General features: G+C 49.4%; 1 protein-coding gene across 2 annotated transcripts in view; it reads left to right on the top strand.

Moving 5' to 3' along the window:
* The first annotated feature begins 1,069 nt into the window (after positions 1–1,069).
* The window catches only part of St14 (ST14 transmembrane serine protease matriptase), a 47,460-nt gene continuing 35,978 nt past the window's right edge, over positions 1,070–12,551 (top strand). Inside the window, exons 1-2 of one of the 2 annotated variants that reach the window (XM_021235538.2) lie at positions 1,070–1,260; positions 1,418–1,517. In XM_021235538.2, the coding sequence (XP_021091197.1) occupies positions 1,485–1,517 (33 nt within the window). In that variant the 5' untranslated portion in view covers positions 1,070–1,260; positions 1,418–1,484. Of the gene's footprint in view, positions 1,261–1,417; positions 1,518–3,693; positions 3,961–12,551 lie in introns of those variants that run through there. The other variant, XM_005084446.4, reaches the window with a different exon arrangement.

The following is a 12,551-nucleotide window of genomic DNA, read 5'->3' as shown; positions in this document are numbered from 1 at the left end:
TGTGGGAGCTACACGTGGAAAGTAAAAGAATCCTGGGGTTAGAGTGTGCGTCCTGTCTTAAAGGTAAGATTGTGTGTATGTAAACATCCTCACGTCCCAGAAAATTCTGGGTCAAGATGGCCTGTGTTTTCTCACCTAGCTGTCCATCACGGGAGTGTTGCCTTACACTTAGCCAATGGGGGTGTAGACAGTCTCCACCTTATGCTGTCTCCTGCATTTCCCCTATATTTATTACTGAAGACTTGGGTGATAACAGAAAGCATTTATGACATTTTTTCCATCTTTTAGTAACTATGACTCACTGTGTGTGCTGGGAAGACAGATGCCGACCCCTGCCTTTGGGAGGTTTGTGTTTTGAGAAGAGAGCGGCTGGACGCACTCTGTCTTTGACTGTGACCCCAATAGATTGGACTTGGGATGGGGAATGTGGCTCTGTTGGTAGAATACTTGTCTACAACGCAAGACAGTCTGAGTTCGATTCCCAGCATCACAAGGAAACAAACTGGATTTGAGTGGCGCAAAGTGTATAAGCAAAGCCTTCCAGGAGTAACGTAGAGTGTACGGAGGCAGTGAGGGCAGCCAGCCTATTCTGGAAGTAGAACTGTCAGGCTAGTGGCTTGTGCACTTGTTGTTTGTGAGTGGGTGAGTGAGTAGGATAGGTAAAGGAAGACATCAGCAAAGCCTCTAGAACTGGCTGACCGCATAGATGAAGCCATTTCCTGAGAGGGCCAGTCCAAAGCCACAGACGGACATGAGACAGTGCTCAAAAATGCTACTCTGCTGTATATGAGCGGCTCACAGCCCATCTCAGGTTTCTAGAGCTCATGTGGCTATTTGAACACAACACATTCGTTACAAAACCTGAGGAAGAGAAATGGCAGCCAAAATTCTTCCTAGGGATCACTGTGTTGGTATCAAGGTGTTGAGTACACTCTGTGTATGACGAAAGTCTTTTAGCCCTCTGCTAATTAAGTTCAATCCATTTGACTTAATCCTCATAAAATTACAATATGCTTTTGTTTCTAAACTGTAGGTGAAGAGACTCAACAACAGCCTGAGCAAGGGCTTAATATACTGATATTTAACTTCCTGGACCGATGCCACCCATTCTGTTTAGCCACAGTATTTTGAGAACCTTTGTGCACAGCAGGAAGCTGAAAATATACTTACAAGGTGTGCAGCAATTTCAGGGAGAAGAGCTTGGTTATGTGACATGCCCCGTGAACTTGGGCCTCACCACAAGTCGGCAAAGTGGTTATGGTGAGCAAGGGGGAGTGCTAGAGACAAGGGGGAGTGGTTTGTCAAAGCGTGGGGGGGTGTGGTGATGGGAGGGGGGCCGTCTAAGAAGGGGCCAGGCAGAGTTAGCATGGGGACACTTACACAGTAGGTGCTTAACAAGTGCATTTTTTACCCACAGAGCAACTTCCACAGGCAAGAGGGATAACAAGTTGTCAGACAGATGACCCTTCCCTACACCAGGAGACATGGAGACACTCATGGATGAGGGTGTCCTCACGGTGAGTTGCTGGGTTCATTTTATAGCTTCCCTACACCTGTTACTGCTTCAGGTTTTTCCTCTTCCTTGAAGGAGCTGCCCTTGGACTTCCTGATCCTATTGTCTTAGATAGTAGTAGCAGAGTCTTGGTGACTCTAAGCTTGAGTTAAGTCTCCGTGCCGTGGCCCCTCCCTCCTGTATCATCACCAGCCTAAGCAGATGGTTTGACTAGAGTCAGGACCACACATGTCCCCCGTCTAAGTGCCTTGCCCCAATGACATGAATGAGTTGGAGAAATCCTTAAAGGGTCCTAGGAATGTGAACTTAACTTTCCCAGCAGGCAGTGTGCTCTGAGAAACCCAGGGAGAGATATTACAGCAGCTTTGGAGTAAGCATGGTAGGACAGTGGGAAAGGCTAGTTAGTTTGGTTGTGAGTTATCCTGGCATATTGAAGGATGACAGGGACTGAAGACTATGTGCACGTGTGTGCATGCGTGTATGAGTGTGCATGTATGTGTGTATGTGCACACATGTGCGTGCATGCGCACATGCAATGCTGGGTATCAAATGCATAAACACTCATAAGATAGGTACTTTATCACTGAGCTATATCCCAGGTTTGGGGCATCAGATTGACTGTTCTTGGGGTTCTTCATTGACAATTTAGAGACAAAAGTACTTAACATCATGTATATTTTTACTTTATTTGTCGAGACAGGGTCTCCTTATGTAAGCTGTCTGGCTTGGAACTCACTAAGGCAAGGCTGGCCCTGTGTGCCACCACACCCAGTTTATATATACTTCATAAGGATTAAACCAAATAAATCTAAAATGTTAGCATAAAGATTGCTCTGTCCTATTGTAGGTCACAGGGATGTCATAGGCATGCACATAGGGTATGCATAACACAGGAAGGTGACTCTTCTGCTGGATTTGCAGCAAGTCTGTGGCATTGCCTTACACTCAAATGACCACATGGGTGCCTTTCTCAGACAAGATGTACATTTAGCCCTCTGGGATAAAGGATGAAACTCTAGGGACATGGGAGAGAATATGAGTCACTTCTTTCACAACAGAATAGCAGGTTCAGTACAGTGAGTACCTTTGAGTCTTTACTGCCTCCTATCTGGCTAAATCTCAGTCAGTCACTAACTGGTGGGGCTTGTTGATTTCAAAGCAGGGGTTTCAGTTTTGTTCACTCTGGTTCCCCAAAACATAGGACAGTGTTTAGGGCTTACTACAAGCTCAGTAGTTTTAGTTCACTATGCAAGACCACAGAATGCCAGTGGAGAAATACCCAGACGATTGGTAAAGCAGAGTGAGTACTTCTGATGTATCTTTTGGGAAGGCAAGTTTCCTTATGGGAGGTGAATTGTCTCAAGAAGAAAGCATAGGGTCTTGCACGATGACTCAGCCAGTAAGGGATCTTACTGCTAAGCCTAACCTTCCATTGCCTAGAACTCAACGCGGTGGCAGGAGAGACCCGAGTCTTTGCAAGTTGTTCTCTTACACACAAAAAAACATAACAACAATGACAACGACAGAAAATTAAAGGGAGTGTAAAAAAAAAAGGGAGGAGGTTGATAAGCGTATGTTGGGGTCCCTGGTGTCTAAGGGTCAGAAAGAATTAAGAAAATACAGGAAAGGCGCCTTTGAAGAGGGGTCTACAGACAGTATCTGACGCTGCGAACAGCTGGATGACTCTGACGACCTATTCTCATTTCTCTGGGTACAGGCCACTGTCAGCGCCTCCCACAGTGAAGAGAGGCTGCTACTGTACCCAGGAGGAGGAAGGTCCTTGTATCCGTGGCACATGGCGTGCGGGGAAGGCCGGGTCTAGCACCAGTTGACTTGGGTTTGAGAAGGACTATAACTGACACACAGCATCTCTGGCAAGATGATTAATTGTAGGGAAAGGTCCAGGGGAGAGAGATTAAAGTTGCTTGAGGGGGTGGTGGAGAGGTGGCCAGTTTCAAAGGGCCGCGAGGAAGGGCTATGCTCCAGGAAAAAGAGCCACCTGAGAGAAAGAGGAAGCCCCAGAACTTCGCGGTACTCCTTTTCGGGGTTCTGGGCGGAGGGGAGGAGCTTCCTGGGGGGCATGGCAGAAGGCGGGGCCGGACGCAACAGGTGTGCAGGCGCCAGTGCTGGCTGGCTGGCGGGGCGGGGCGAGCGGGGAGGCCACACCCTGAAACTACCTGCGCCGGGAGGAAGGATGAGAACGGGAGCCACCGCCGCCGGTCGGGCGCGCTGGGCCTGCCCCGGAACTTGGCCCGTGCCTCTCCTCGCGCCCCGCGTCCCTCGTGTCCCCAAAGTCCCGCGGGCCATGGTAGTCGGCTGCCTGCTGGGACCACGCGTCTGAGACCAGCGATCGGGCTGCGGAGACCATGGGGAGCAATCGGGGCCGTAAGGCCGGAGGAAGCTCGAAGGACTTCGGCGCGAGACTCAAGTACAACTCCGGGCTAGAGGTGGGCGAGGGCTGGGGACCCGGGGTGGGCGTCCACAGTTCGGATCCTCGCGCACCCGCACCTGCGCGGCTCTCGGTTTCGCCTGAGCTCCGCTCTACGGCCCCGGGGTGGCCCGGGCTCCGGCGCTCAGGTGGAATTTCCTGTTCGGTGGGTGCCTGGCCGCTGGTGGCAGGGCGGGGCTGGCCGGACCTCGGCCCCAGATCTGCCTCGCTCCGGCCACCGAGCAGGCGGGAAGCCCCGGGGCCCGGAGGCATCGGGACAGTACTTCTGCCTCCTGCCTCCTGCCCTCTCGCTGACTTGAAAAAGAGGACCTCTGTGGGGGTCCCCATTGTTCTGAGTTTTCAGTGCTCTGAGTGGGTGATCTGGGCTACGACAAGGACATATCCGTGGGTTGGAGACTTGGCTGTCCTTGGCCTCTGCAGAAACTCGTTTTAGTCTTCCTGGTCAAAAGGCGCTTTGGATCTTTTGTAGGGGTAATCTCAGAGCAGAACTTGGTCCACACAGAGCGTGGAGCTGAGGGCTTGTTGGCCCTTGAGAAGGTGGCTGTCTGAGTAGTGGTGAGGGAACCTCCGTCTAGAGGCTTTTGGAAGACATTGAAGCAGAAAGCAGAAGCACGAAGTCTCTTGAAGGACCTCAAAAGCATTACACTTTACTGTACAGACGGAGGGAGGGCATTAGTCACCTTACTGAAGGACACACGAGAGGTGTGTGTGTGGTGGTGGTGGGGGGCAATGCTCTGGTGGGACTAGCAGCCAGGTATTTTCTGCCGCAAGACGGTGGTGAGCGAGACTTGTTGCTCCGGCAGAGACGGTTTCCTGGAGCCTAGCTTCCTCGTCCGACACGTTTTCATGCACTCGTTCTACAGTGACTTGCAGAAGGACCATACCTGGGGGTCCTGCTGGTTCTACTTTTCACTCCTTGAGGCCGGAGTCCCTGCTGTGAGATGCATTCGGCTTTTGCCCCCTGCTGCCGCCTTCTCTTCCTTTTTGTAATTGGGGTGGTTGTGAACTGCCTGCTTGGGGCTCCTGCTTCCTCCGCAGGTAGCCTGCTGTACTGGACTGTTTTTCTTACTCTCCAAGTTTGCCCTTCCTGACTTTTCTTTCAAAGACTGTTGCTGACACTGAAATTGGACCTTTTGCGGCTGAACTCAGTCTCCTCTCTGGGCTACACCCCACCAGGGAGGGCACCAAGTTCTTCCCCAGCTGGATGCAGGGTGGGGTTCACCTCTCTGGTCCTTGGGCTCCTGCTAGATTACTATTCACCAGTTAACTCCACCTTGTCTTCCCCCTAGGTCCTCATTCATCTATTCTCCACCCCCCCCCCCCCCCTCCTTGGGTTACTCCATCTACTTCATTTCTGCGGGAGTCTTTCTCGCATGTGGTTTACTCTGTCTTTTTTTCCAGTCATGCTGGGTCGTGCAGGGTCAGGCATTCACTGCCCAAGGGGGCTCTCAGAGACCAATATGATGTGACTGGTTCCTTTAAGGAACTTACAGTCTTTCGGGACATGTGCACAGACATGCACAAAGTCTGTCACAAGGCAGTGTGTCTGCAAGAGAGAAAGCCACAGCCCACTTTCATATCTCCAGGAAGTCTTCAAGTATGCCCCCCCTCCCTAGGCTGGATTTTTGCCTTCCCTGGCATCACTCAGCAGCGCCTTACAGTTGGGGTCTGCAGATCCGCCTGGGCGCATTTTCTGACCTGTCTGTAGGGCTGCTGCCTCTTGGGTAGCTTCTGTCACAGAGCCTGGCTCAAGTCATGCTGGGTCCTCGGGCAAACACTCCCGCAGCTTTAGGGTTCCTGTGTCTTGATTGCCTCCTTCCCAGGACTACTTATGCTGGTCCCTGTTCTACTCCCATGGCTCCACTGGAGGGTAGGAGAGACTCTACTGTGTTGTTTTCCCTGTTGCATATATCTTGGGACTGTGTGTGCCCAGCCCAGGTATGAGCAGGTGTGCAGATGGCGGTTGTTATGGCCACTAATTGAACTGAGAAGTTGGTCTCTCTGGATGGTTAAGTCCATGTTGGATGTTTGGTGGTGGCTGTGAAGTTGCCCCGACATAAGGCATATACTATCAGTACGGACTTCCCTAGGTGAGACTTGGTGTTCCCTACCAGAGGGACAGGTTGGGAACTTAGATGCTGTGGGTCAAAATCAGGTGTCTGGGAGTTAGGCCTTCCAACCCTGAATATTTAGAGTCATCTGTTAATTGGTCAAACATTCACCCATTCATTCAGCCACTCATTTGCATAACAGCGATTTACTAAGTACCCAATGACCAAGCTCGTGCCAGATATTGAGGTTCCAGTCACAGTTCCTGCCTTCAGGGCCACTGTATGGACAAGTCCAGAGTGGGCATTTAGAAGAGCGTCTGGTGCAGGGTGACGGTGGCACACGCCTTTAATCCCAACACTTGGGAGGCTGAGGCAGGCAGCTCTCCAGGTTCGAGGTCTACAAAATGAGTTCCAGGACAGCCAGGGTTACACAGAGAAACCCTGTCTGGAAAAACAAAAACAAAACTAAAACAAACAGGGGCGCTGGAGAGATGGCTCAGAGGTTAAGAGCACTGACTGCTCTTCCAGAGGTCTTGAGTTCAATTCCCAGCTACCACATGGTGGCTCACACAACCATCTACAATTCAATCTGGTGTATATGTAATAAATAAATAAATAAATCTTTAAAAAGAAACTAAAACAAACAAACAGGAGGTGGAGGAGGAAGAGGTGGAGGAAGAGGTGGAGGAGGAGGAGGAGGAGGAGGAGGAGGAGGAGGAGGAGGAGGAGGACATCTGTTTAGCCCAAGCTGGAAGTGCCAGGGCAGATGAATTGGGCTGCAGGCATCTGCGCTGTGGTGACAGGGAGTACAACACATGAACCAAAGGCCAGGGCCACCACTATTTAGCCAGCTGATCTGCGATGCTATCCAATTCCAGTTAACCTCAGTTTTCCTGGCTGTGAAATGGGATGGCGTGTAGGACCTCGGTTTGTTGCTAAGATTCAAAGGAGTACTTTGGATGGGAAACCGTTGTCAATCTACAGTGGTTTCAGACCAAGCAATGAGAGTTTCTGAGTTTACAAGGCCCTGAGACCACTAGGAAAGTGATTTACGTGTGGGGACGCCGAGGCCACTTTGGTGATTTATTTGGGGGATGCAAATCAGGAGAGTCTCCAGTTTAAATGCATTCCTGACTCTGCGGAAGTACGGGGATGCCTGGCAGAATACTGGGCAATGCCCCAGGGAGCGCCGTGTTCCGGGGGAGCCACACCCCCAGCTGTCTGCTGTGAGGCCGTCTTCCTGAGCCCTTTCACTTGCCGTCCAACCCCCCAGCTCCGTCCGACTCCCCCAGCTCCGTCCGACCCCCCCCCCCAGCTCCGTCCGACTCCCCCAGGTCATTTTGTGACAAGAACACAATTGGCCTGCTCCCCTGTTTCCCTCAGACCCTCTTCTCTCACCAGGCAAAGCGCACCCGCCCCTTCTTTGTTCTCCTGGGTGCGGAGGGCGAGTAGGGGAGGCAGTGAGCACTGGGAGGCTGGGAGTGTTCTGTGGGTGGGAACAGATGCCGTGGTGGAGAGTAAGGCTGTTTTCTCCACTGGGTATTAGAGGACCCACCTTCACCCCCACCCCGGGACCTAGGAACATCTAGGATTACCATCCTCATTTAGGCACCTGGAAAGCTGAGGTGAAGGGAACCTCGGTCGCTCGGTTGCTCGGTACTTTTGAGAGTTGCTCCTGTGTGACTGAGTTTCCTGTTCCCAGAGGGTTTGCTTAGGGCCATCTGTGGCTAAGATGTCATCACAGACTATGGAAGGAGAAGCAGTCTTGCTCTCTGTGGACAGCGGCCTCCAACTGCTGTGGTCCTGGAGTTCCCCTGAGGTCTGTTTGTTCTCTAGGGTGAGGTTCTACCCAGGCTGTTGGCTCTTCTCTCTTATAGAGCATGCATTCTTGAAATGAGAGAGAGAACAGGACAGAGTCTCCAGAGAGCCCAGGTCTTAAAGATGTTATCTGGCACTCTTTGGTGACCACAGGGCTGGATCATCTGCAGCACTAGCTGTTGCTGCTAGTATTTGAGAACCCACGCTGTCCCCTTAGAAATCACAATGTCCCTCTCTATCCAAGAGAGATTGCTTCCCGCACCCTCATGGATCCCAGATTCTAAAGCGCTCAAATGCCCTAGGTAAGGTGGCATTGCACAGTCATGACTGGATTCACTGCAGGGAGACATTCTGAAAACTTTGTCATTAGGTGGTCTGGTCAATGTAAAAACATGGATTGCACAAGCTGACATGGTGTAGCCCTCCACATACTGGGGCTATATGCTATAAACTATTGTATGTGATAGCCTTTGTTTTGTGGAGTTTGGCTATTCACATACAATCTAAGTACATGCCCATGTACTTCAGATCATTGCTAAATTACTTACAGTACATACACAATGTTAATAGTCATTAAGCAGGAGATAAACAAATGTTGGTACCTGTTTCCTACAGATACAGTTTTTATTTAATTATTTGTCAACTATTGCTACTTGTTAGTAACTGTTTGCAGCGCTAAAGATTAAGCCCAGGGCTTTGTGCACATGGGGCCACTGTCTTGCCTTGGAGCAACACTTTAGTGCCTGTCAACAACTTATTCTAGAAGCAGGTCCATACTAAAAAATCCCTCTGAGGCACTTACCTTCCTATTTTGCCCATTCCAGCCGAGCTTAGCGATACATCAGGTGTTCTCCGGAAGTTTTGTGGCTGTTGTCTATCTGTCTCTGTGGCCCCTGCTGGCGATGCTGAGCCGTTACGGTGGCCATGGGGGAAAGGTGCAGGATCCCTTTCTGCCCTTGCCTAAATGTGTGCGCTTCAGTCCGTTGTCTCACCCCCATAGCGTTGATGTGAGTGGACCAGCTAACAGCATAGTTTACAGATGAAAACTCTGAGGCTCAAAGGCCTTGTGTAAACTGCCCAGAGGCAGTGGGAGGCAGAGCGAGATTTCAGACCTTGATCTGTGTGACTTCAAAGCCCAGGAGCTTAACCACAATGCTATTATAAAGTTGTGTTCCAAAGAGAGGGGTGATTGACGCATATCCCCAGCAAATCCCAGAACACATCATTAGGGCGTTGTGAGCACATAAAAAAAAAAAAGTGGTGATCACCAGGCGCCAGCACGAGTGTACCCAAGTCATCTATCTCCAAACCTGTCTGGTTTTCCTTTTAATGGGCTGACTTAGCCGGGAGACTAGGAGCATAGTAGATGTGACTTCAACACAGCATTCAACAAAATGTACCCTCATTTAATATGTGCATAATTAAATGTCATGGTGCAATTTTAAGCTGAAAAACAATTCACCCAACCCTCGCTAAAGAGTCAGATCAGTCCATTTCCTTTGCCTTGTTCCACTCCTCATTTGGTTCATGAATTTTACCTTGTTGTGCACAAGCCATTAGGCTGGCAAAGGCATCATGATCCTGTCTTCTGGGCACCATGGAGGGGCTGGGGACTGGGAGTCTCATGGTTGGATTGGTTTGTGAATGACTGAGCATCTGTGCTAAAGAGGGTCCCTTTGGATGGTGACCTTTGGCTGTCCCTCATTTCCTTCTGGGCACCGTGACTTCTCCTCTTTAGTAACAATTCAGATGGGACATTCACCTCTTGGATTCTGTACATGTCACTCGACTGGGAGGTAAAGGCCGATGCTATTGATGGCTTAATGATGAGTCAGAAGGAGCTAGCTGGCCCTCTGGGTTGGTTGCTGAAATGGAAGATGTCCATCAGGATCTGGAGGAAAAGCTACCCACGAGACACCCTTCTCCTAGGCAGAACCAGAAACCACCTCCCTCTGTGGCTCAGAGTGAGGAGCCTACTCCACCCCAGGACATCCAGAGTTCTGAGGTGACCAGGCTTGCCCTTTGCATTTGGCTGTCCCAAGTCTAAAGCAAGGGCTTTTGTTTTCTTCCGGGACCATACTTATGTAGATCTATTAAAGAATGTTTTAAAGGACCAATGAGATGACTCAGCAGGTAAAAGCACTTGCCAAAAAAAAAAAAGCCTCATGATCGTAGTTTTATTCCTGAAACTCACAAAAGCTACACGCGGTTGCTCATATCTGCAATCCTAGCACTCCTCCTGTGATGTGGGAGGTGGAGATAGGAAAAATTCCCGGGAGCTAGAGGGCCACCTGACCTGTAGCACATCACATAGCAGAAAACAAGAAAGGTCCTGCTGAACTAACGTGAGGGAAAGAGCCGACCCCCAGAGTTGTGCACTGACCCCCATGCCTGCACCACGGCACAGGCACACTCGCGTGTGCACACACACACACACACACACACGTGTAAAATAAAAACAATTAAATATTATTAAGAGGCTAAGAAATTATGATATGTTCAAAGAAAATATGGTCAATTCAGATAGCCAGCATTTCTTTTTTTTTTTTTGTTTGGTTTTTCGAGACAGGGTTTCTCTGTAATTGTTTTGGAGGCTGTCCTGGAACTCGCTCTGGAGGCCAGGGCCAGCATTTCTTTTTAAATGGTTTATTTATTTTTCTTTATGTGCATTGGTGCTTGTGTGACTGTGTCAGATCCCCTGGAGGTAGACTTACGGTCAGTTTGTGAGCTGCCGTGAGGGTGCTGGGAACTGAACACAGGTTCTCTGGAAGAACAGCCAGTGCTCTTAACCACTTACCTGATAGCCAGAACTCTTAAATGATGGGGAAGTACTCTAGCACTGTGTTTATGCATGTTCTCTGTCTCTGTCTCTCCCTCCCACTCTCTGGTTTTTCCAAGACGGTCTTATTATAGCTCTGGTTGTCCTGGACCTCACTCATTCTGTAGACCAGGTTAGCCTTGAACTCACAGAGACTGGCCTGCCTCTGCCTCCCAAGTGCTCTTTTTTTTTTTTTTTTTTTGGTTTTTCGAGGCAGGGTTTCTCTGTGGCTTTGAAGGCTGTCCTGGAACTAGCTCTTGTAGACCAGGCCTGCCTCTGCCTCCCGAGTGCTGGGATTAAAAAAAGGCGTGCACTACCACCGCCCATCCTCCAAGTGCTCTTTTAAAGTTTGTTTGTTTGTTTGTGATTACAAAAGTTAGGGGAGGGGTTTGAAGTCAAGCAGTATGGAAAGATTTGAATTAGGAAGTGAATTATTTTCTGGAATTGTTCCCCAAGGTTTTGATTTAAAAATTATAAATTATTTTCATGTGTGTGTATTTCAGTGTGTGCATCACTGTGTGTATAAATACACATGTGCAGGTATCCTCAGAGGCAGAAGAGGGCATTAGATACCCTGGAGCTGCCTGATATGGGTGCTGGAACTGAACTTGGGTCCTCTGTAGGAGTGCAAGCTTTTTTCACCACTGAGCCATCTCCCCAGCCTCTTGCTCCCTAAGGTTCAAACCCTGTAGGAAGTGCATAGTTAGTTGTAGGTGTCCTCCAAAGGCCCATGTGTAGAAAGACTTGGTTCCCAGGGTGAGCTATTGGGAGGTAGTCAGGAAATCTTTGGGCCATCGGGGCATCCCTCGGAGGGGTGTGGGACTCTGGTCTCTTCCTACCACGAGGTTAGCGTTTTGCTTTGCTCTATGCTGTCGCAGTGATGTTCCACCACAGGCCCAATGGGTCATGGACTGAAACCTCCACAACTGCCAATCAAGTTGAACCGCTCCTCTTTATAAGTTGATTATCTAAGGTATTTCATGACAGTAACAGAAAGCTGACTGACAGCTGGTGCTCATTTTCCCATAAGTCATCTCTTCGTATAAGAATTGGGGTATTAATTGATATGTGTATTGTAGTCTTCCCTAAGTGGAATCATAATGTAATTCCACTCTTTAGGCAAAGACTTGGCTGTCACACTTTTTTTTTTCCGAGACAGGGTTTCTCTGTATTGTTTTGGAGGCTGTCCTGGAACTCATTCTGTAGACCAGGCTGGCCTTGAACTCACAGAGATCCTCCTGCCTCTGCCTCCCGAGTGCTGGGATTAAAGGCGTGTGCCACCAATGCCCAGCTGGGCTGTCACAACTTAATTCAAACACTTTACAATTTCAATTTTTACATTTTATTTTATGTGCATTGGTGTTTTGACTGTGTGTATGTCTGTGTGAAGGTGTTGATCCCCTGAAGCTGGAATTACAGACAGTTGTGAGCTGCTATATGGGTGCTGGGAATTGAACCCAGGTCCTCTGGAAGAGCAGCCAGTGCTCAGCCAACTGCTGAGCCATCTCTCCAGCCCCTTATTCCCTAAGTAGTGCTTTAGTTGTTGGTATCCTCCAAAGGTTCAAAGTTGTTTTCTTTAAAAATGTTTGAATATTTTTGGGAGAAGGTACCATGTCAGTCAGAGGACAATTTACAGGAGTCAATTCTCTCCTCCTACTGTGTGGGTGCCAGGGATTGAACTCAGGCTGTCAGGCTTGGTAGTGAGTATCTTTATCCACTGAACTATCCCACTGTTCTTTATTAAATATCTGTTTTCTTCCTTCCTTTTTTTTGGGAGGGGGTCTTGAGACAGGGTTTCTTTGTGTAGTCTTGGTTGTCCTACAACTAATGTTGCAGACCAGACTGGCCTTGAACTCACAGGGTTCTGTCTTTTGAGTATGGAGATTAAAGGCATGCACCACC

This window comes from Mesocricetus auratus, unplaced genomic scaffold (genome assembly GCF_017639785.1).
Source record: "Mesocricetus auratus isolate SY011 unplaced genomic scaffold, BCM_Maur_2.0 Super-Scaffold_100022, whole genome shotgun sequence".
NCBI lineage: Eukaryota > Metazoa > Chordata > Mammalia > Rodentia > Cricetidae > Mesocricetus > Mesocricetus auratus.
The sequence above is the reverse complement of the archived record's forward strand: the minus strand, read 5'-3'. Positions and strand labels throughout refer to the sequence as shown.